The sequence below is a fragment of the Leopardus geoffroyi genome, chromosome D3 (assembly GCF_018350155.1).
Source record: "Leopardus geoffroyi isolate Oge1 chromosome D3, O.geoffroyi_Oge1_pat1.0, whole genome shotgun sequence".
NCBI classification, from domain to species: Eukaryota; Metazoa; Chordata; class Mammalia; order Carnivora; family Felidae; genus Leopardus; species Leopardus geoffroyi.
In genome coordinates, this window is record NC_059339.1 from 48,448,407 (window position 1) to 48,473,779 (window position 25,373).

Sequence of the window (25,373 nt, forward strand, 5' to 3'; positions counted from 1 at the left end):
TTATGTTTCTCTTGTTCTCCCTCTCTGGTACTCACATTATGCCCATGTTGTGGTGCCTATCAGTTTTCCACATTTCTCTGAGGCTCTGTTCATTTTTCTTTATTCTTTTTTCCTCTCCTTTCTTTGGATTTAATAATCTGTTGATCTATCTTCAAGTTCACTGATCTTTCTTCTACTTAGTTTCACTGTCAAACCCCTCTAGTGAATTTTTTGTTATTGTGTTTTTTAACTACAGAAGTTATTTTTTATGGTACCTATCTCTCTAGGGATAGTCTCTATTTGGTGATCTCATCATACCTTCCTTTGCTTTTTTAAGATGGTTTCCTTTTGTCTTTTGAACAAATATATAATGTTTACTTTGAAGTTTCTGTTGTTAGATCTAACATCTAGTCTCTCTCGTGGGTGGTTTCTGTTGCTTTGCCTTTTTTTCCTGTGTGTCACACTTTTCTTTTCCTTTGCATATACTGTAATTTGCTATTCAAAAGTAATATATTGTAGCAACTCTGGGTACTGTCCCCTATTCCCTTGAGTGTATTATTGTTGTTTGGCTAGATTATTTTAGTGAAATCTATTTTCCCTACAATGGGAAGCCTCTGATGTTGCACCTCAGAGGGCACAGCCTTGGTTGTAGCAGGGCTCTCTCTGACTTTCTCTGAATCCTGTTTAGCTGTGCCTCTCTGTTGATAACCATACCTAGCTTTTAAGCTCTATTGGTTGCCAGCCATTTGCCCTATTTTTTTCAACAATGCCCTAGAGCCTACCTTGCTCCACAGTCTGATCCAATTAAATTTAGGCTCCTTTACTGGTTAATTTTTTAGGTTTATTGTTACACATTTGTTCTGACATCAGGAAGACCCTTCTTAGTTATCTCTTTATCTGGTTCTCTCTGGTAAACTAGAGCTAGGCCTGTTGCCTATCTTGTGTGGGTCATGAAGCTACCATCCTTCTTTTAATTGTTTATTGTATTTGAGAGTGCTCTTACCTTTGAGTTTGCCCATGCTGTGTTGAAATAAAGTCAGCTTCTCTGGGGAGATATTTGGAGTGGGGACCAGGACTGTGGCATACTTCTCTCTGGGCAATATCCCTGCTTTAGGAGTGGGGTACTAGGTATGGGTGGTAGCCTTTGATCTTACCTGCTTACCTCTCCCGGCATGGAATAACTCCTACAAAATAACTAGGGTGAAGGACATTGGGGTCCAGATATTTTTAGTGTTCCATCCCTGAGGTGTAGAGCCTTCCTTTTATGAGTAGAGATGAGTAAAAGAAGAAGCCTGGAAACTTTTGGATACACTTATCTCAAATTTGTCCTCTGTTGTATGCAGCTCATTGTGGGGCAGATCAGAAATGCTGGTGGCCTGCTCCTTCCAGGAAGATACCATAGCCTCAACTGGGAGCTTGGGAGAGGAAGAGGCCCTGTGTTGACCACACTGCCTGATGTGAGAAGGAAAAGGGAGCAGGTCATGGTTCAGATGCCAGAGATTCTTGCTGTTCTTACTGAGTTTTAGTAAATCCTCTTTAATAATGTGTAGTCTTTTTCTGTATGCCTTCAGGCAATTTCCAAAGACTCTAAATGATGTTTTTAAAAATAATTTTCACCAGTTATGCTTGCTTTGCTAGGAGGCAGGTTTGTTGAGCTCTTGATGCTCCCATTCCAGAAATGGAACATCAGCTCTGAATATTCTCGTTTGTGCCTCCTACTGACATGGACAAGAATTTCTTTAAATTAGAAATACTACTGGGTTAGAGAGTACAAATGGGAATCAGTTTGGCACAATCATGTAAAGTTGAACAAAGCAATTCTACCATGTTACAATACCATCATCAGGATGTTAGAGTTCTTGTTGCTGCACATCTAACACTTAATGTTGTCTTTGGACTTCTTAATTTTTGCCCATCTAGGTAGATATAAAGTGATCTCTCACTGTGGTCTTAATTTACCTTTCCCTGTCATTGGCATCTGTGTTTTGTTCATTTTTGATATTCATTCTTCAAACATAAGTGAACTAAAATTTTTTTTTTTCCGTTTGGTAGTTTGTTTTTTTGCTTGGTAGTGTCTTTTGGTAAACAAAAGTTTTTTTGGTATAGTAGAATGTGTCAAATTTATTTAAGAAAGTCTCCCTATCCCAAGTTCAGAAAGATAATTTTGTATATTACCTAAGAGTTTCAAAGGTTTTACTTTTTGCCTTTGTATTGTTAATGCCGTAGGGGTTTTGTGTGTGGTATGACACTTTTAATCTTTTCCGTGTAAATAACTAATTGACCCAACCTTGCTTATTGAGTGGTCTGCTCTTTTCCTCACTAATCTGCAGTGCCTCTTGGGAAAATTTGATATGACATATCTGCCTGAGCCTATTTTGGAATTCTCTAATTTATTCCATTGGTCACTTTGTGTAGTCTGGTGCCATTACCATATCATCTTACTTACTGTAGTTTTACAGTTTGAAGTCATGAAGAAAAAGTGTTTTGGCTTCTTCAAGAGTATGGGCCATAGGCTTAGACTTCTAATATTTTAAGTAGCTTTGAGTGAAAACATTTTTCCATATTATTTATGGTAATTAGTGTACATAGAATTTAGTGTGTACTAATCATTTGTTCAGACATTTTACAATATCGAAAGAAATGGTCAGAACACAAAATATATGATGCTTATGTTTTATTTATTAGCTTAGAGGTCATGGTTTTTTTCTTTTAATTCTAGGAACAGTTTTAATCAAAAGTAACAGTGGCCAGTTGATGTTGGTATCTCCTCAGCAAGCTGTGACAAGAGCAGAGACCACTACTAACATAACTTCAAGGCCAGCTATACCAACGAATACTCATACGGTCAAAATCTGTACAGTGCCGGTAATATACCTTAGGGTTTTGGTTTTTTTTTTTTATTCTTGGTTTTCTAGCTGGTATCTTCATGTAAATATATGTGTATTTGTGAATAAAAATAATAGATGATTCTGCTCAACTTTTTGAATTGAGCCACTTTCTTTGTGTTAATCAAGATGTTTGGTTTTGTCACTTGGTAATTGCTAAAATAATAAAGATTCAGTCTTCATACTCAAAGATTTTTATTTCTCAGGGGAATGTTAAAAGGGCTTTTTACATGTCTAAATGGAAAGAAAATATGCTTCAATTTTAATTTGTGGTAAGACATTAACAGTACAGTTTTATACTATTCATTTGTATCTGTATCTTATAGGAATGACTTCTTAAGAAGTCCGAAATAGTTCATTAATTTAGTGTTGTTAGAAAATGGTTTATTTTGGGGCGCCTGGGTGGCGCAGTCGGTTAAGCGTCCGACTTCAGCCAGGTCACGATCTCGCGGTCCGTGAGTTCGAGCCCCGCGTCGGGCTCTGGGCTGATGGCTCAGAGCCTGGAGCCTGTTTCCGATTCTGTGTCTCCCTCTCTCTCTGCCCCTCCCCCGTTCATGCTCTGTCTCTCTCTGTCCCAAAAATAAAATAAAACGTTAAAAAAAAAAAAAAAAAAGAAAATGGTTCATTTTACATACATGGTAATCTTTTTAGGTAACTAACTGAAGCTTATCTTGTGTGGCAGAGGTAAAAAAAAAAAAAAAAATATATATATATATATATATATATATATATATATATATATATATCATAGCATCTTTCTCTGGTAAAATAAAAAATGCTGAATGTAGTATAGCATTTTCTTGATGAGTCAGGTTCATCCTAATGAAAGATCGCATAGTGTTCTGTGGTAATATCCTCTGGCAGTCTGTCTGCCACCCTCACCCCCCATTTTGTGCTCTCCTCTAATATTTGATTCTAGGTTCTCATTTTCTATGTTACTGTATCTTTCAATGATAGCTGCTCCTTCCCTCCTTTTCTTTTCTTTTCTTTTCTTTTCTTTTCTTTTCTCTTTCCTTTCCTTTCCTTTCCTTTTTGTTCTTTTTTTTTTTTTTTGAGAAAGAGACAGAGCACAAGTGGGGAAAGGGCAGAGAGAGAGGGAGAAACAGAATCTGAATCAGGCTCCAGGCTCCAATCTGTCAGCACAGAGCCCAACGTGGGCCTTGAATTCACAAACTGTGAGATCATAACCTGAGCAGAAGTCAGATGCTTAACCTACTGAGCCACCTAGGTGCCCCTGCTCCTTTCTTTTCTAGTTTGCTTTATCTAACTGCTGTGAGTTGAGAAGATAGATTAGCAGACTATTTTAATAATGTTAAATAAGAATCCATATGTTTTTGGGGTGCCTGAGTGGCTCTGCTCTGTTGGTTAAGCATCCAACTCTCAGTTCCGGCGCAGGTCAGGAAGTTGATCTCAGGGTCATGAAATTGAGCCCAGAGCCCAGTGCTAGGCTCCCCACTGGGCGTGGAGGCTGCTTAAGATGCTTTCTTTTGGGGCACCTGGGTGGCTAAGTCCGTTAAGTGTCCGACTTCGGCTCAGGTCATGATGTCATGGTTTGTGAGTTTGAGTCCCGCATCAGGCTCTGTACTGACAGAGCCTGGAGTCTGCTTTAGGTTGTGTTTCTCTCTCTTTGCCCCTCCCTTGCTCTCTGTCTGTCTCTCTCAAAAATAAATAAACATTAAAAAAAAAAAAAAAAAAAGATTCTTTCTCTCTGCCCCTTCCCAACTTGTGTTCTCTCTTAAAAAAAAAAAAAAAAAAAACACAACTATATGTTTTCTGTATGAGCCAAAGAGTAAAGTTTAAGATTTTAATGCTAAAAAACTGTGATATTGCTAAATCAGTTGCCTCCTTAAGGAGTATGAAGTAGTGTCAGTTGGCCAGTTGACCAGTTAGGTTCGCAGTGGAGAATATGCTTAAAACCTATAAGGCTATATAAAGCCAGTTATAACAACGGAGTTTGCTGTGGTGAAGTGTTTTAATTTTTAATATTTATTTATTTGAGAGAGAGAGCATGCGTGCGCACAAGTGGGGAAGAGCCAGAGAGACAGGGCAGAAGATCCAAAGCAGGCTCTGAGCTGTCAGCACAGAGCCCGACGTGGGGCTCAAACTCCTGAATCGTGAGATCACGACCTGAGCCAAAGTTGGACGTTTAACTGACTGAGCCATCCAGGCACTCTGAAGTGGTTTAATGTTTAATGTTCACCATAGTACTGATTGATTTAAAATTACTAATGCTGATGATTCTGTATCTCTCTCCCCTCCCCCTCTCACCCCCTTAGAATTCTGGTTCACAGTTAGTTAAGAAAGTGGCAGTGGCACCTGTTAAAAAGTTGGCACAAATAGGAACTACTGTGGTAACCACGGTTCCAAAGCCTTCCTCAGTACAGGTAAGTTGTGACTGACTTGTGACCATGTGTGCACTGCTTATTCTCTCATCTTTAGTTGTTTCCTGCTAGATATGTAGGTTGTCACAACAACCGTGTAACCTTGAGCAATTCAGTGATATTTGGTGACATCAAAGTGGGTCGGAACGGTTAGAGGTGTGGAAACACAGGATAAACATGGTGTGTGCTCTTGGAATATTAATTTTACTTGAATGTATTAAATTAATACAAATGCACCCAATAGCCATGTGTGATAGTGTTTTGAAGCAGGAGCTAGGACATCCCCTTTGGTGTAGGGGATACTTATTAGTTATTGATACTTGTGGAAGGGAAGGAGAATAAGACTTTGAACTAGATGTAGGCCCAATAAAGACTCCACCAATCAGGTGGGGAACATTGGAGCAAATATGGCTTGTCAGTGTTGTCCTACTATGTTCCAGCTTTGGTCAGCTGGGCCTTAATTCCCACTCTGTGATCAGTCATTGGATGTCAGTTCCACAGGGAGAGATGTGCTATTGGGCAAGATAATTCTCTGTAGTTGAGGCAAACCCTGAAAGAACTGACAGCTGTAGCCTATGTAATAGCATTCCCGACAGCTGGGACAACACAGATGTCCTTGTGATGGTATTGCAAAGTTTACTCCTTGTATCACTGGTATCTACTTCCTTATACATTGTTAGAGACCAGATCTTTTGGAATTCCACTGGGTTTCTTCCTTGGGGAAACAAAGAGGAGGTTATAGGATGAACTCCAGTCCTCACTGCTGTGGCTGATACTCATCATCTCCCTCCTTTACTATCCTATCCATTCTAGATTCCCTTCATTCTCAACTAATAACTCTACTGGTCTTGGTAGCTTAACTGGTAGTGGGACCAGATTTTCATCCCTGAGGGATCTGAGGTCTTAATCACTATGCTCTTTTGAGGCAAGAGTTGCTGTACTTGTCCATTTATCATTACAATTGGGCAAGGAAATACCAACAGGCACTTAAGTAGATCCCTTGGATTCACCACACATACTACTCTCAGTCTGCATTGTAAGATAGCAACCCTACCTATTCCAGATGTCAGGTCACTTACCCTTGTCATGATAAGCTCTTTACTGATGTTCCCTGGACGTAAGGAACCTGAGGTGCCTAGGAGGCAGGCATGGTGTCTAGTTTATGGGAACTCTTGTTGTGTCCTCTGGTGAAAGTGTGCCCCCTGTGGGCAAAAATGGGAAGCACATGGTCCCCCAGCATGTCTTTGGGAGTGATAAGTGGTTCCATTCATCCCTTTACTCCTTGATTCCTTGATTTTCATGTATTTGTCCTATTGGAGACATAGTACCATAAAGGATTTCTTGATACAGTTAGTACACTTAGTCTTGGGGGATGGAATTCGATCATCATTGAGTATTGCCTCTGAGTTTGCACTTCACCTGTGCCTTCTGCAGGCTGTTCTAATACTTTACTAGGATGCCAGCTTTTAGGTCATGCCCCCCCCCCCCCCCCAGACAATCATAATCAGTGCCAGTGCAGTCTTGCAAAGCATGGAAATACCATGGGCTGGTCTAGAATATCAGAAGTTATGATTGAGTTTGAGATGGTCCATCCATTACTGCAGTGGGATTGTGTAGATAGAGTAAGACTGGGATTGTGTACCTCTCTATGCCTTTTAAGAGTTAGGGGGCGCCTGGGTGGCGCAGTCGGTTAAGCGTCCGACTTCAGCCAGGTCACGATCTCGCGGTCCGTGAGTTCGAGCCCCGCGTCAGGCTCTGGGCTGATGGCTCAGAGCCTGGAGCCTGTTTCCGATTCTGTGTCTCCCTCTCTCTCTGCCTCCCCCGTTCATGCTCTGTCTCTCTCTGTCCCAAAAAAAATAAATAAACGTTGAAAAAAAAATTAAAAAAAAAAAAAAAAGTTAGAATTGGCATGGAAGGTGCAGATATCTGGTAAGGTACAGCTAGTAACTATATTAGAAAGAATTATGAAAGACAGATTTTGTACTAGAGACCATTAAACATTGACAAGGAAAGTGGAAATGCCATAAATCCTTCATCTGTTCACAAAAAATAATATGCTTTTTCTGAGCTCACATTTCATTGAGCCTTATTTTGCTTCATGAGGGAGAGGAACCCTGAGGTTCCCCAATGAACACTTCCCATTGGTCCTGGAAAGTGATCATAATTACCAGCTAAAGTTTTAGATTATATGTTCTTAAATCAAGTAGTATAAGGAATTAAGGGCAGAGTATAAATCTAGACTCAACTGAATATAGAGTCAGCTGAAGGAAGAGTATTTCATTATTGTATATTGACCTGGAAAAGTTTTTAGACAGTCTCCAAAAAGATTCAGAGAAACTGCACGGTAGTTGTCCTTGAAGAGCAAGACTAAGGCTAGGAATAGGAGGGGGATTCATTTTTATTGTTGCCTTTGAGATCTGCTTATATTTAATAAAATTTTACTAACGTAGCTGCAATTTTTTCCCCCAAATTTTTATTTAAATTCTAGTTAGTTAACACACAGTGTAATGTCTATTTTAGTAGAATTTAGTGATTCATCACTTACATATAACACCCAGTGCTCAATACAACAAGTGCCCTCCTTAATACCCATTACTCATTTAGCTCATCCCCCCACCCACCTCCCGTCCAACAACTCTCGGTTTGTTCTCTACCATTGAGTCTCTTGTGGTTTGCTTCCCTCTCTCTTTTTTTTTCCCTTCCCATAAGCTCACCTATTTTGTTTCTTAAATCCACATATGAGTGAAATCTAATGGTATCTGTCTTTCTCTGACTGACTTATTTCACTTAGCATCCATCTTCTCAAGCTGCATCCACATCATTGAGAATGGCAGGATTTCATTCTTCCAGCCTCTATGTTCTTAAGCATTATTCTTTATTGCTTTGGATGGGGCAATTTGAAATTTTAACCCTTGAGAATTACAATATCAGTAAGAATAATAAACACTCTGTCTAATTTTCAGCAAATGAGATTTTATCTGCACTCTTTTTACAAAGGGGTATATAGAAGTTGAAGATTTAGCTGCAATTTTTAATTTAACTTTTTTTAACATTTCATCATTCATTCTAGTCTTCATCATTAATCAGGGTTTTTAATTTCTTTCCCATTTTTTTACCCTTGTCTTTTCTAATATATGCTTGTCTAATATATGCTCCAGTCTTTCTAAAGTGGGAAATTTTGGTGTACATTTTAATTCACTTATTGGGACTGTTACCAAAGGAATTTTCTTGAAGGAGATTGCAACCTGAACTTTTTGTGTTGTATGCCTTAGTATACAAGTATTTCAACTAAAGTGATGGTGTATTGTTCAGTTTTCTGCATGAATTATAAATACTCTTGTCTTCTGATCCACCTAAACTTGATTCCTGTTCTGTTACTTTCAGTGTTTGTTTTAAAATAAGATTGTTGCTTTATCTCAATATAGTTGTCCAAGTTTTTAACTGCCTGACTTGTGATTTCTTGTATTAAACTTTTTATCCTGCAGGTGGCGCTAGAATCACACCTCATTTCAATAGAGGGTAGAATAACCAAAATTCTTTTCACTGTGAAAGTAAGATATCACAGTTTGTAATATTTATTATGTTTAATAGTCTAATAAAAGTAGCTTATCTGAATACAAGATGATCAATAGATCTCTCTATACTTAAGCAGAAAATTATAGAATAGGAAATCCTATATTTTCATATAAAGACTATTTCAAATTCTTTTTAGAGAAGTATTAATAATGTTTTTTGAGGACCATATGCTTGGTACTATTTTTCACAAACAACCCTAGGAGAGTAGGTAGGTGTCTATTTTTTTATAGACAGGAGTCAAGGGATTACTTGCTTGAGGACAACACTCAGTAGATGTCAATGAAAAGTAGGTAGGTAGATGAGAATGAAACCCAGATCTGTTAAAGTCCAGAGCTCTTACAGCAGTGTGCCATTGCCTTACACTAGTAGAACATAACATGAAAGCAAAGATGTCAAGATCCATTTGTAGTCTCATAAGTGTGAAATGAGGCACCAGCTGTGATATATATATTATAGTAAACGTATCTAAGTATACACTACTCTTAATTTCAGTCTGTGGCTGTGCCAACAGCCAGTGTTGTCACAGTTACTCCTGGAAAGCCCTTGAATTCTGTAACTACCCTGAAGCCTTCAAATTTGGGAGCATCACCTGCCCTCTCAAATGATCCCAGTCTCAAAGCAGAGAACTCAGCAGCTGCTCAGGCAAATCTTTCTCCGGTAAGCTCTCACTTCCACCTTATGTGAGTACAGCTCTTTACAGATTTTCTTGAATTCTGTTTTTAGCTAACATTTGTGTTTTATGTATATTTCTTTACTTAGGCGATGCTAGAAAATGTGAAGAAGTGTAAGAACTTCCTTGCCATGTTAATAAAACTAGCGTGTAGTGGATCACAGTCCCCAGAAATGGGGCAGAATGTGAAGAAACTGGTGGAACAACTTTTGGTAAGTTAGTATTATGAAAACGTGAAAATTCTGTGAGAATTCTTAGAACATGTTTTAAATGGGATGTATCTTTAAGTGAGGTTTATGTTAGATGGATTTTTTTGACAAGCTATGGTTTGTTTTTTGGTTTTTTGTTTTTTTTTTTTTAAGTTTATTTTGGGAGAAAGAAAGCACGCAGGGGTTAGGGACAGAGAGAGAGAGAGAGAGAGAATCTCAAGCAGACCACAGAGCTCAAGGTGGGACTCGAACCCATGAACTGTGAGATCATGACCTGAGCCAAAGTCAAGAGCCAGATGTTTAATGAACTGAACCCGCCAGGTGCTTCTGCTTTTGCTTTTTAAGAGCTTTATAATGATAATAAATCTAAGACAAGTACATCCATTGTATATTATTTTCTGTATGCCTTAACCTAAAAAAGGACCTTGGAGAGAAGGTTGACTATTTGGCCAAGTAAAAAATTGTTACTAGAATTGCAAATGTCAGAAAGCCAGTCTGTAAGTTCAAACAACAAACTTTGTAACCCATGGAAGTAAGTTAATCTTCTGAAGTCTGCCTTTCCTTCTCTTAAAATGAGAAGAGTAATAAACGTGATGACCTTTAGGGTGCCTGGGTGGCTCAGTCATTTGGGTGTCCAACTCTTGATTTCAGTTCAGGTCATGATCTCACAGTTCGTGAGATCGAACTCTACGTTGGGCTCTGTGCTAACAGTGGGGAGCCTGCTTGGGATTCTTTGTCTCCTTCTCTCTCTCTCTCTTGCCCCTCCCCAACTTGTGTGCACTCTCTGTCTCTCTCTCTCAAAATAAATAAGTAAACATTTAAACAAAATGTGATGATCTTTGACTTACAAGTTCCAAGATGCTGTATTTTTTAGCTGTCAAATTATATCTCATTCATTTTTATATCTTTCAGATAAAATGCTTACATACATTAAAGCAGATGAAAGTGGAAATGAGCAAATATTACATATTATATGCTTAAGAAATATGCTGATGATATAACAGACAAATACAATTTTGAATTTTTTGAACTACTAAAAATCTACAGGTTTCTCTGACCATACAATGAGAATTTTGTGTATTTTTTGTATAAAATGGTCACTTTTTCCTAGCAGAAGATGTTTATGTTTCAAATATTATAGGAAAACAAGTATACTTTATAAATATTAAAATACCTTCTTTACTACTCTTTTTTATGCTACCTATAATTTGTTAGAAATAGAGCACATTTGAAACGGTTAGTTTTCTGCTTGGGAAAACTATTTTAGGTATTTAAAATTGTAAGTCCTACAAACATTTTTAACTTAACTTTCAAGCATTTTTAAAAATTAAAATTAACTTAAATTTTTAATTTTTGATTTAAATGTAGTTGACGTATTATTTTCAAGTATACAGCATTGTGATTTGACAATTACATACATTACAGAATGTTTACCACAGTAAGTGTGGTTACCATCTGTCACCAGAAAGTTATTGCAATATTATTCGTTATATTTCCTGTGCTGTACTTTCCATCCCTCTGACTTGCTTATTTTATAACTGGAAGTTTGCCCTTCCTAAGTCCCTTCAGCTATTTTGCCTATTTTCTCCTCCCCAGCTTCTCTGTATTTGAGTTTATTTCTCTTTGTATTATTTTTTAGATTTCACATATAAGTGAAATCTTACAGTATTTGTCTTTCTCCTGTCTGACTTACTTCAGTTAGCATAATACCCTCTAGGTCCATCCATGTTGTGAATGGCAAGATCTCATTCTGTTTTATGGCTGAGTAATATTCCATTGTATGTATATACCGCATCTTTTTTATCCAATCATCTGTCTAATGATGGACATTTAGGTTGCTTTTATATCTTGGATATTGTAAACAGTGCTGCAGTAAACACAGTGGTGCATATATTTTTCAGAGTAGTGTTTTTGTTTTCTTTGGGTAAATACCCAGAAGTGGATCATGTGTTATTTTAATTTTTAAATTTTTGAGAAATCTTCATACTGTTTTCCATAACAACTGTACCAATTTACATTCCTTCCAATAGTGCATAAGGGTTTCCTTTTCTCCACATCCTTGCCAACACTTATTACTTCTTGTTTTTTTGATATTAGCCATTTCGATTGGTGTGAGGTAATATCTCATTGTGTTTTTGATTTGCATTCCCCTGATGATTAGTGATATTGACCATCTATTCATATGTCTGTTTGCCATCCTAAGTCTTCTTTGGAAAAATGTCTATTTAGGTCCTCTTGTCTATTTTTAATCAGATTTTTTTTTTTTTTTTTTTTTTTTTGGTATTAAGTTGTATGAATTCTTTATATATTTTGGATATTAACCCCTTATCAGGTATGTCATTTGCACATTATCTTCTCCCTCTTCAGGAAGTTGCCTTTTTGTTTTGTTAATGGTTTCCTTTGCTCTGCAAAAGCTTTTTAGTTTGATATAGTCTCAGTAGTTTATTTTTGCTTTTATTTCCTTTGCCTGAGAAGACGTATACAGAAAAATATTGCTAAGGCTGATGTCCAAGAGTTTACTGCCTGTGTTTTCTTCTGGAGTTTTATGGTTCTAGGTCTCACACTTAGGTCTTTAATCCATTTTGAATTTATTTTTGTATATGGTTTAACAAAATGGTCCAGTTTCATTCTTTTGTATGTAGCTGTCCAGTTTTCCCAACACTATTGAAGAGACTGTCTTTTCCCCATTGTATATTTTCACCTCGTTGTCATAGATTAATTGACCATATACACATAGGTTTATTTCTTGGCTGTCTACTCTATTCCATTGATCTGTACGTCTGTTTTTGTGTCAATACCATACTGTTTGGATTACCATAGCTTTGTAGTATAGTTTGAAATTTGGGATTGTGATAACCTCCAGCTTTTTTCTTTCTTAAAATTGGCTGTTCAGGGTCTTTTGTGGTTCCACACAGATTTTAGGATTATTTGTTCTAGTTCTATGAAAAATGCTGTTGGTATTTTGATAGGAATTGTATTCAATCTGTAGATTGCTTTGGGTAGTATAAACATGTTAACAATATTAATTCTTCCAATCCCATGAGCATGGTATATGTTTCCATTTTTTTGTGTCCTCTTCAATTTCTTTCATTAACATCTTCTAGTTTTCAGAATATAGGTAGGTCTTTTACCTCCTTACATCAATCATGAATTACATACCTTTTCTCTTTTAAAATATTTGTAAACATAAAAGTATTCTTCTTTCTTCTGTTCCTCAGGATGCAAAAATTGAAGCAGAAGAATTTACTAGACAACTGTATGTTGAACTCAAGTCTTCACCTCAGCCTCACCTAGTTCCTTTTCTTAAGGTAAAGTTGTCTGTTACTTTGAAGAAATTATTTGGATTAGATTATTTAAAAATAATTTTTAAAAAATAATTGAAAACCTGAATATTTCAATATGAGAGCAGTTTAATGTGAAAATACTAACAATGTAGGAGAGGGCTCTCAACTGTTGTCATCTGTTAACATTCATAGTCCATATTCTTTGGATTAAACACTTTGAGAAAACAGAAGTAACACCTCATTCTTGAACAAAACTTAATGATTATATTGTTAAAGCTTATATCCTCAAATATCTTGACTTTTCCATTAAAATAGGGCCTTCTGCTTTGTCCTAATAACTCATATTGTCTTAGAAATCAAAAAAATCTCATCGTGACAAATTTAGTGGGAGAGCTGTTATTTTTAAAAAACTGTTACTAGGCATACTCCTTTTGACGATTTGTTGAATTAAATAGAATTTTGATGTAGAACAGTAACTTTGATAACAAGAGACTATAAAAATTATTTTTTTTGGATATTCAGAAGCTGAAGAGGAATCGAATTGAAATTTATACAGTTATTAAAGACCTGGGATTATAGTGAACCACAGAGTCATCCCATAAATTTTGAAATAATGGAAGACAATTTCACTTAATTGTGTAGGGAGATGAAAGAGGTGCCACAGTGGAGGACTCCTTTTGGTTGCCTCATATAAGAAGAGTTGGAAGGAAAATGGGGCACCTCTTCAGAAGGATATTAAAATAGTGGAAACTGTCACTAGAAGGGTGAGCACATTGATTAGGAGGATGCCAATCATGTGATATGAATTGTGGCTATAGCAACAGAATGTTTTAGCTAAAGGAGACTTGGTCTGGGGAAAGGCAAGTTGCAGGTTCAGCAAAATACCTAATATCAAATAACTACTGCCCTGCTTTTTGGATGACCTTCTTGATTGAGAAGTTAGAGGCAGTTCTTCCTTGGGTCCCTTTCAATGCCTAAAGTTCTGTGAGCTATAGGTGTCTATATGACACTGACAACTCTTGAATTTATCTGTATTTCATACTCCCTGGAGACACCATGGGGGAGAAGGAAGATAATCAGTAGGCTTCTATTATGTATCCTATGCTTTGCTAGATACTTTTTATTTTTATTTCTTATTTTATTTTTATTTTTTGATTTTTAATATTTATTTTTGAGACAGAGAGAGACAGAGCATGAACAGGGGAGGGTCAGAGAGAGAGGGAGACACAGAATCCGAAGCAGCCTCCAGGCTCTGAGCTGTCAGCACAGAGCCCGACGCGGGGCTCGAACTCACGGACCGTGAGATCGTGACCTGAGCCGAAGTCAGACGCTTAACCGACTGAGCCACCCAGGCGCCCATGCTAGATGCTTTTTAAATTTGCATTGTTTGCGCTTAATTTTCATATCAGTCTTTTGAGAATACTAGGTGCTAGATTTTATAGTAGTTTCCATTTTGGAGATGAAAAAAACTTTAAATTGACTAAATTTTTTATCAAGCTCACAGGTCCAGAATTTATTGTACCTGACTATTTGTTTGATAATACTAACATTAAGTTGCCAAATGTTACACTAGGAAGTATTTGTGCTTTGTATGTATTTTTTTTAAGTTTATTTATTTATTAAAAAAAAATTTTTTTTAACACTTATTTTTTATTTTTGATTCAGAGAGAGACAGAGGACAAACGGGGGAGGGTCAGAGAGAGAGGGAGACACAGAATCTGAAACAGGCTCCAGGCTCTGAGCTGTCAGCACACAGCCCGAGGGGGGGGCTCGAACTCACGGACCTCGAGATCATGACCTGAGCCGAAGTTGGACGCCCAACTGACTGAGCCACCCAGGCGCCCCAAGTTTATTTATTTTTGAGAGAGAGAGAGTGTGTGAGCATGTGCATGTGTGTGCATGAGCAGAGGGAAGGGCAGAGAGAGAGAGGGAGACAGAGAACCACAAGAAGGCTCCATGCTGTCAGCAGAGTCCAGCATGGGACTCAATCTCACAAACGGTGAGATTGGGACCTGAGCTGAAATCAAGGGCCAGAAGCTTAACCAACTGAATCACCCAGGCATCCCTTTATGTGTTTTTTAAGGATCTATTAAGCTTTGTGATTTTTTTTTTTTTTTTTTTTTTTTTGGTGAGAATTTTTTTCTCATTTTTGAAAGCTTTTGGACATTGAATGTGGCATAGAGATGCCACATTTAAACTTAACTCTGGCCAGCTGATCAAGAGATAATTTAGACATATTTTTTTTATTATATCTTTGAGTCTCATTAATTAATTTATTTATTAAAAAAATTTTTTTAATGTTTATTCATTTTTCAGAGACAGAGCATGAGTGGGGGAGGGGCAGAGAGAGGGAGACAGAATCTGAAGCAGGCTCCAGGCTCTGAGCTGTCAGCACAGAGCCCGACGCTGGGCTCCAAGTCACGAACTGTGAGATTGTGACCTGAGCTGAAGTCGGACGCTCAACTGATTGGGCCACCCAGGTGCCCCTGAGTCTCATTATTTTAACATTTTTTTTCAATTGTGTTTTTCTCAGGATCCCCTCATGTTAGAATTCTAGCTTAAATTTAATCAGATCACTTCATCTGTTCATGTGTTTCCAAAGCAGCTTGCTTTTAAAGTTTGGACAAAGATTATGAGAGATTGTTTCTTACTTTGTTTTGTTACCATTTATATACATATTTGAAAACCTTCAGAGAGCTTTTCAATCCTTTTTAATCAAAAAAAAAAGTAAAGGAAGTAACTGTAAGAAAAGGAAGAACAATGGTTCTCATTTGCTTCTTAAATAAAGGCAGTCTGACTGAATTTAAATGTCAAAACAAGGAAACCTTCCAAACAGCCCTTGAATTCACCAAAAGATAACCTACTATCTTGCCTCCTTTTCCATTTTTTTTTTCTTTCTTAAAAACAAAATTCCCAGGGACAAAAAGAATGTTCTACTTTTTAGTTTGAACACCCTTTACTCTTTTAGAAGGGTGTAAGGGACACCAGTGTAAAGTCCTGTCAAAGTATTCTAGCTTGGGGAACCTAAGGGGCTCAGTCAGTTAAGTGTCCCACTTTTGATTTTGGCTCAGATCATGAGATTGAGCCGAGTTGGGCTCCATGCTGAGTGTGGAGCCTGCTTAAGATCGTCTCTCTCCCCCACATCCCCCCAAAAGACTCTCTCCCTCCCTCTCCCTCTGCTTCCCCCCCCTCCCCCGCATCCATGCACTCGCATTCTATCTCAAATAACACAAATGAATAAACAAATAGTTAAATAAATAAATGAAAATATTCTAGCTCAATTAAGGAAATTGACTTTGTTTGTATTAGTTTTATTTTTGTTTTTTCTTGTATTACTTTTATTTTGATTTAAGACTGTCTATCCAAAGCTTGAAAGTTGTTTACCAAAACCTTTTTTTTGATAGATTCTATTGTTATAAAACAAACTTATAGATACTAAGATTATTAGTGATCTATTAGGGGGTATAGGTAAATATAAACAAGTACACAGTGTTTTTATTTTACTAAATTGATACTGAGGTATACAAAATAAGTTTAATATTGGGAGATAATTTCCTGTTGAAAAATAAAGCACTTTGGGGCTTTAAATTGACTGTATCCTGGATTTTGACAGGATATGAATATGAAGTGATACCAGATTTCCTCAACTGAAACACCTGATATACTTTTGATTTGTTTTATGTTGTAAAGCTATGAAAAATACAAAGCTATGAAGTACTAAATCCTTTAGTTTTACTAGCAGTTGATTTATTTAATCAGGTTCTTTTTTCTCCCCTGTTTCTAGAAAAGTGTGATTGCCTTACGACAACTCATGCCCAACTCCCAGAGCTTTATTCAGCAGTGTGTTCAGCAGACCTGTAGTGAGGTTGTCGTTGCTACCTGTACCACAACAGCAGCCACTTCTCCCGTGGTGACAACAACAGTTTGCTCCATCCAGCCTGAAAAACCCATCATTGTTTCTGGAACAACAACAGCCAGCACCGTGTCAGTGCCAGCTCTGAATCCACTTGCTGGCCCAGGGGGAGCAAAACCAGGAGTTGTGACACTTCATTCTCTGGGTCCACCTGCTGCACCAGTAGGAACAGCAGCTGGAACGGTTTTGCTTCAGACTCCAAAACCACTGGTGACATCTATACAGAACACAGTCACAGTCTCCCTCCCACCTGAGAAGCCAGCTGTCTCTGGGGCAGCAGTCACGCTGGCTCTCCCTGCGGTGACTTTCGGAGAACCTTCGGCAGCAGCTGTCTGTCTTCCGTCTGTGAAACCTGTCATGACCTCTGCTGGGACCACATCTGACAAGCCTGTCATTGCTCCAGTCCAGATAAAACTTGCACCACCAGGCCCCGTCCTTTCTCAGCCGGCTGGTATTCCACAGGCAGTTAAAGTCAAACAACTAGTGAGTAACGTTCATTTCTTCCTCAGTTTCTTCTTTTGAAAATTTCAAACATTCAGAAAACTGGCAAGCCTAGTAAAACAAGCCCCTGAGTATCCTTGACTGAGTTTGAATACTTGGTAACATTTTGCCATATTCGTTTAGCTTCTTCCTCTCTCTGTTCACACACATAAGCACACGCACATAACTTTTTCCTGAACCATTTGAGAGCTTATTGCAGAAGTCGTGATGTTGCACCTCTAAGCTAAGTACTATGTATCTCCTACTGAAAAGGATTTTTTCTCTAACGTAAGGGCCTCACACTTATTACCATATGTGGAAAGTTGGTATTGGTACAGTTATTTTCCTAGTTGTGCCAACAGTATCCTTTACAGCTACTTTTTTTCTGATAGAGAACTGCCTGTTACATTCACCTGTCTTTTCTCTTTAGGCTCCTTTAATCCAGAACAGCTCCCCAGCCTTTCATGGTTGCTCATTATCTTGTAATAGTTTAAGTGCCCAGGCTAGTTGTTTTGCAGAATGTCCTTTGTTATGTCTAATTGTTTCCTCAAGTTAAGATTCAGACTAAATATTTTTGACAAGGTTATTACAGAGGTAATGTTATGGTAACAGTTCTCAAGAAAAATATGCTAAGAGGGGAGGGAAACGGTGAGGGGAATAGATGAGTATGAAGCTGTGTTTTTTCCTAAACTTGGTAGGTTAGGAGGTTCTAGGATGAAAGAAACCTTAGCTATTTATCAATTAGTGTTGTTAACACTTAGAAATAAAACTGTCAGTTATTTTACCAGTTTATTTGGGAATAGCAGAGCATTAGATTCAGGACAAGCAAGCTATGGCAAAATCACAGGCACATCTAGAGAACAGAAGAGAATGGCCTTGTATAGAGGAAAGGAGGAAGTTGGAAAAGGCTGTTATAATCAAAAGTCCTTTGGAGTAAACACAGTTCGATGTGTAGTAGCTTCTCCTTGGCGGAGTTGTGACAGTCTCTCTCTCATCGGCTGGGCTGTTGCTGGGCAAGATGAAAATCTTTCTTCCTCCTGCAGTCGTAGTAAAGGATAGGTTTCTTCCTGTTCAGAATGCAAGGTACCTCTCTTTGTGTTGGGGTCTGCAGCTGATGACTAGTTGTAGGGTGTGAGAGGTTCCCCTTTTGGCTTCCTGGCTCATTTTCATGGGGCTTCCCCTTATTTTCAGTGTTTAGAACATTTTAGTTGATTCAAGACAGATGGTAAGAGTATTGTTAATAACCTGTGGGAGATAGTACATGGTGAGTTAAGAATCACGTTTCTTGGGGTGCCTGGGTGGCTCAGTCGGTTGAGCATCTGACTTCGGCTCAGGTCGTGATCTCAAGGCTTGTGAGTTTGAGCCCCACATTGGGCTCTGTGCTGACAGCTCAGAGCCTGGATCCTGTTTCAGATTGTGTGTCTCCTCTCTCTCTGCCCCTCCCCCACTCATGCTCTTTGTGTCTCTCTCTTTCTAAAATAAACATTAAAAAAATAAATAAAATAAAAATTATTTTTCTTTTTGCTTACCTTATACTGTAACACCTGTTACACTAGCTGTTCTAGTATAGTTTTGGTAATTGCCCTTGTTTTCTTTTATAAATCTTTTTGTTAAAGGCTGTGTGTTGAATCTCTTTGTTTTAGTTTTTATTCTGCTTCTGGGAATAATAAAATCCAAGTAAACTTACTAGCCTTGTTTGTGTGATCAGGAGCAGAGGTTAGTATCTGTGGATGATTGTCTTTGAGGCAGAAGGTAGCAATGGGTGTAAGATGAAAGAAGGAAGATCAATATGGACAATCAAACTCCTGAGTAGGTAGGAAGTAATAGCCATTTCCTGGGTGCTAATCTTTTTTTCATCCCTTCCTACTCAGGGTCTGATTTTCAAATAAAGAAATGTGCCTGCCTTGCAGGGTTTCTCTTGGGTTGTCTGAATTTAATCTCAGACTTGAAACCTTTTTAGAAGCAGTGATTCTTAAACATCAGTCTGAGCAGCCAGCTTTGGGAACCACTGAAACAGAGTAATTGCCTCAAGGAAAGGCCTGTTTTTGGTAGCACTGAACAGTTCAGAATTGAAATCCTCTTTACAGGTCATAAGTGATTCTTGAATCAGTGCTAATCTTTATTGAACATTTATACTATTATTAGTTCCTGAAGTGAAATAACACTTTATAGCTATGTAGAATTTTAAAAGCATGTCATGTATTAACTATGGGTTTTAAAATAATTTTGTGATAAAGAAAAGGCAGTGAGAAAACTAAGACTCAGGAAACATTAAGTGACCCATCCACTGGCACTCAACAAGTATTGGATCTCAGACTAGAACCTAGTGTCTTTCCCATTAGAGTATGGTACTCATGGCAAGAACTTCTAGGTTTCTAGAGTGTCCTGAAACAGAAAAGTTATGTGGTAATAATATCTTGATAGCATTTATGTTTTGTAGGTTTGACTTGTTATACATTAGGAACAATTTCAGTAAAGAAAAAATGTAACAGAAAATCCAGTGGATGGTGCCTGGCTAGCCCAGTACTTCGAGTATGTAGCTTTGGATCTCAGGGTTGTGAGTTGGAGCCCCACGTTGGATACAGAGATTACTTAAAAACAAAATCTAAGAAAGAAAGAGAGAGAAAAAGAATGAATGAAATGGTAATGTTAGGGATTTTTTGACTTACTACTTTCATTTGTATAATGTGGAGTATTTTAATTTTCCTTGTGAATTCTGCTTTCTTGTTTAGCCTTTGTTTGTTTACATTTTTTTTTTTTTTTTTAAAGTAGGCTCCATGCCCAATGGTGGGGCTTAAACTCAGGACCCTGAGATTGAGAGTTGCATGCTCTACCTACTGAGCCAGCCAGGCACCCCGTTTGGCCTTTGTTTTAATTTTACTCAACACATTTGATGTCAGTATTCATACCTTCATATTTAAAAATGACAAACACTAGAGCAACTAGACACTGAAGATGCATTGTAATCTGTTTTGTAACACATTTTTACCTGGGGCACAAAACAAGATAAGCCATTCTGTATGGTAATGCCACAGAGAGGACTGAACTAGGATATTTTTTCAAATTAATGTGGAAAATTAATATTTACTAAAGTGTTTATTAGTATTAGGTGAGCCCATTTTAAACCATTGTCCAATTTAATCCCAGTTAGGTGAGAAGGAAAATAGGATGCTAGAAACATAAGAAAGTATTCAGTGCAGCTTATAAGAAAGGTGGCAAATAATAATTTAAGATATGAGAATTGCCATACTGGATCAAATCTGTGGTCTGGGCAACTCAGGATGTAGTCTCTAAAAATGAGCTGAAGAATGGGGCACCTGGGTGGCTCAGTTTGTTAGGCATCAGACTTCACCTTGGGTCATGATCTCACAGTTTGTGAGTTTGAGCCCTGCTTGAGGCTCTGTGCTCACTGTGCAGAGCCTGGAGCCTTCTTCAGATTCTGTGTCTCTCTCTCTGCCCCTCCTCTTCTCATATTCATGCTCATGCTCTGTCTCTTTCTCTTTCTCTCAAAAATAATAAACATTAGGGGCGCCTGGGTGGCTCAGTCGGTTAAGCGTCCGACACTGGCTCAGGTCATGATCTCATGGTTTGTGAGTTTGAGTCCCATGTCAGGCTCTGTACTAATATCTCAGAGCCTAGAGCCTGCTTCGGAATTTGTGTCTCCCTCTCTGTCTGCTCCTCCCCTGTTTGCACTCTGTCTCTCTCTCAAAAGTTAATAAAACATCAAAAGAAATCTTAAAAATATATAAATAAACGTTAAAAAAATTAAAAATGAGCTGAATGCAAGTATTACTGTTCAATGTTAGTTTTTAAATTTGTTTATTCCCTTTAATAATTGATTGTGAATTTTAAAATTCCTTCTTTATACTTTATCTGTTTCTAGCATTTCTACTAATTTTTCTGGAAATTGTATAGGTTTCCTGCTTTCTAGATGTTTTCTATATCCATGCTTTTGAGCTATAAGAATCCTCTTAATCTCCCATTGCAGGGTTTAAATTTTATAGAATTATTGCTTTATGAAATTACACATTTTTATCCCAGATTAAAGAGGCCCTTCCCCATTTTTTTTTTTTTAATTTAGATTTATTACTACATGTTATCTTTTCTATCTCATTGATTATTGTATGTTAACCTCTGGGGATCTGCTTAAAGTTCTCATCAGAAGAATTGACTTGTTCACAGCTTCCGTAGATGAAAGTTTTTCATTTTGTGCCAGTAGTTCATTGCTTTGTATATTTTAGTCCTCAAATGCTTGAATTATTGAAATGTGGACCTAATCAGTAGTTCTTTTGATTTCATCTGAGAATCTAGTTTTTATAAATGTTAATGTTATTACCTATTAATTCTAGCATAGCAGGTGTTATGTGATGTTACACACTCTGACTAAATGTTAAGCTTAACGTTTTTACCTTTAAAGTTAGTGAAAGAGAGTGGATGATAACGTAGTATAGTCTACTGATGATGGATACGTAATAAGTAGAAGCTTTCAGAAGTTTCAGCACTTAAACAGTTTTCTTAGGATATTTGTGAAAAAACTGTTTTACTCATAATTGAGCAAAAGCTAAATTTAATTTAAAGTATAATTTAAATTAAATTTAAACTTAATTAACAAAAGGCAATTTAATAGAGAACTAAATTTTAATTTCAGTTTGGTCATTTTAAAAATTAAATTTGATATATTTTAATAACTAATTTTACCATATAAAAATTAAACAATGTCTCTGAAGTCCACAACATGTATGAATAAAATTCACGAATGAGAAAGTTAATTCAAAATTCCTGGTCTGTATTTTTAGGGAAAAGAAAAATGCTGATAATTTTAGAGAGCAAACTGAATGTTGCCACTCTTAGTAGTAATATTGTATTATATGTTGTTAGTTCAATATCTTTAAAAACAGTTTATACTTGGAGATAGGGCAGGAAGCTTTTATATTATCTTGGATATTTTTATTTCAAATATATATTTCCCCGAGCACCTGTGGTGGTTCAGTCTGTTGAGCGTCTGACTCTGGATTTTGGTTCAGGTCCTGATCGCAGGCTTATGGAATTGAGCCCTGTGTCATGGAATCTACTTAAGGTTCTCTCTCCCTCCCTCATTCCCTCCCTCTCTCCCTCTGCCCCCTTTCCCTTGCTTGTACATGGGCATGTGCATGCGCTTTCTCTCTCTCTCTGTAGAAAATATGTATATATGTCTGTGTGTGTGTGTGTATATATACATATATATATACACACACACAAGACATACATATATATGACTCTTTTATCTGCATTTCTTCCTTAACAGAATTGTAGACATTTGATAAATAGTGGCCAAGTATGTCCAACAGTCATTCTCCAAATATTACTGTTTTGTGGATATCAGACAAAAACAAGTACTAGTACATTATTAAATGTGGTAATTTTCCATTTCATTCCATTGAAGTAAAGCTGATTCCATAACACAAATTGATCTAGAATATTAGAAAAGATTTATTCTTGTTGCATTGTATTTTCCTCTGGTACCTAATTATTTTGAAGTAAGGGACCCATTAAAGAATTTTAAACAAATATATCTTTATATGAAATACTATATGAGATGTAACTCTGCTGACTGACTCTGACCAGTTTTCACTGGACATGGAGAAGTATTTTCAAGGGTATAAATTTTAGTTTCTGAGTATGCTGGTGGCCACTATATTTATTAGAGAAGTTAAAGTAAAAATTGAGTAGGAAAAAAACAAAACAAGGATCATTAATTGTTTTATTGGCTCAGGTAGTTCACTCTCAGTTTCATATTGGACTGACCTAAGGATCCAGATTTAAGCAGTTTGTATTTTTTTCTTTCTTTTTTTACATTCTGTTAAGTGTGAGAAGAGAGGTAGAATTCCAGTTGATGGTTGTAGTCCCACTTAAATGGGACTGAGGAAAGTTTTGGTGAAGAAAGAGATTGAATTCAAGTAAGGTACCTTTATTTACCATGTGTAATTAGGGTTGCATAGAAGATTCTCCACATGCCATATTTAATCAGAGTTTATATAATAGTATATAGATTGATTAATGCTAGTTCATTTAAATTTACTTGAGTTTTTTTTTCTTTTAATTGGCAAGGATACATTAGAATTGATGGACAATAAACTATTTAGAAACAGTGTTTACAGTATTAGGTCATCTTATTTTTGCTTTATCAAAGAAAATGTTTTATTATGGAAATTTTGAAACATAGCAGTGTTGAAGTTCATAGTGAACACCTGTATAGCAACCACCCAGATTCTGTTTATAATTACTATACTTGATTTATCATGTATTTATCCAGCCTTCAATCATCTTATTTGATGGTTTCAAAGACTTCTTCCTAAATAAACATGCATATTATTAACTACAGTTCAATATTTCCTGTTCTTTTTCTTTTTAGCTAAAATCTACATACAGTGACGTACACAAATTTTAAATGTACCATTGGATAAGTTCTGGCAGTTAGCGTATACTTCTGTGTAACTCAGATCCCCTACCAAGTTATAGTATGTTAACATCATCTTGAAGTACCCTTGTGTTCCTTCTCAGTCCCCACCCCAACATCCCCAGAAGCAACAACTCTTTTGATAATTTTCTCCCACAGATTACTTTTGCTTGTTCTAGAATTTCATATGAATCAAATCTTACAATAAGCACATTTAAAATTTAACAAAAATTAAAAATTTTTTTTTTAATGTTCATTATTGAGAGACAGAGAGACAGAGCATGAGTGGGTGAGGAGTAGAGAAAAAGGAAAACACAGAATCTGAAGCAGGCTCCAGGCTCTGAGCTCTCAGCACAGAGCCTGGCACAGGGCTCAAACTCACGACCTGCAAGATCATGACATGAGCCGAAGTCGGACGCTCAACTGACTGAGCCACCCAGTCACCCCTATAGGTTCTCAATTTTAAGCAGCATTTACAGATTCCTATAAAAGCTGGTGGCATAATTAAGAATTCATTTGAGCACATTTTTTAAAATGTTTTTTTTTATTTTAGAGAGAGAGAGCAAGCAGGGGAGGGGCAGAGAGGGAGACAGAGGATGCAAAGCAGGCCCCATGCTGTCAGCCCAGAGCCCGATGCGGGGCTCCAACTCACAAACCACGAGATCATGACGGGAGCTGAAGTCTGACGCTTAACTGACTGAGCCACCCAGGCGCCCCTGAGCACATTTTTAAGAGTTTAGAAGGCCCATTAAATTAAAGAAACAGCATGTTCTAAGGTTTACCAAGATTGAGTTTTAATTTAGATTGGGCATGGCAAATAAGTTTCAACTTTCATTGTAGGATTTGACTGGAGCTCTGTGTTAAGATTCTGAGGCTGAATGTGGGCATATAGAAGTGTTTAGTGGTGTATGCCATTGTCCCAGAAGGTAAGGAATTGTGGTACAAGAACCATATATTAGCTGTTCCTGAAAAATGGTTGGCAACTAACTAACTGACTTTTATACTGCAGCTTTTGTTTAGTTAGGGTCTTCTATTTTCTGGAACTCAACCTTACTGAGTTCATTCCGGTAATCACATATTGAATAATGTATAGAAATTAGAGGAGATAGTAAGTGATTGAATCCAGTAGCTGTGTGTGCATGCACTACTTGAGTTATTTACAGATAAACATTTGATTGCTGTGTATTTATGAATAGGGGAGTAGGTGAGGGTTGAAATACAGAGAAAGCAATAGTTCCTTGTCACATATCCCAGAGCATAATGTAAAAATCATAATTAAAAAAAAAAACCTAAGTAATGTTATGTAGCCCTAGACCTATATTTCTATGAACTATTAGAACATTAATTTATTTTAAGATTCAAATAAAACATCAGAATTTGACATGTCAAGAGAAAAGGCTAAGGTATGTGCTACTTAGTGATTTTCCTTGCTAGTGGTTTTTTGGAGGGAAATTAAATAAAGGACTTAAGTTTGCAAAAATATAATACAGCTTTCTTTTGCTTGCCAAGTAGGAATAAATATCTCTTCAGGTAAATTTCCGTCTCTCTGCAATAATTTCT

The 25,373-nt window shown here is 37.1% G+C and overlaps 1 protein-coding gene across 3 annotated transcripts in view; it reads left to right on the top strand.

The window, feature by feature from the left end:
• Positions 1-25,373, top strand: part of TAF4B (TATA-box binding protein associated factor 4b) — a 126,063-nt gene that overhangs the window by 11,862 nt on the left and 88,828 nt on the right. For all 3 annotated transcript variants that reach the window (XR_006707285.1, XM_045457143.1, XM_045457144.1), the window contains exons 2-7: positions 2,699-2,844; positions 5,141-5,248; positions 9,314-9,478; positions 9,581-9,703; positions 12,919-13,008; positions 16,769-17,380. Coding sequence is in view for 2 of the 3 variants with exons in the window: in XM_045457143.1 (XP_045313099.1) it covers positions 2,699-2,844; positions 5,141-5,248; positions 9,314-9,478; positions 9,581-9,703; positions 12,919-13,008; positions 16,769-17,380 (1,244 nt within the window). In the remaining variant the exon portion in view is untranslated. The remainder of the gene's footprint in view (positions 1-2,698; positions 2,845-5,140; positions 5,249-9,313; positions 9,479-9,580; positions 9,704-12,918; positions 13,009-16,768; positions 17,381-25,373) is intronic.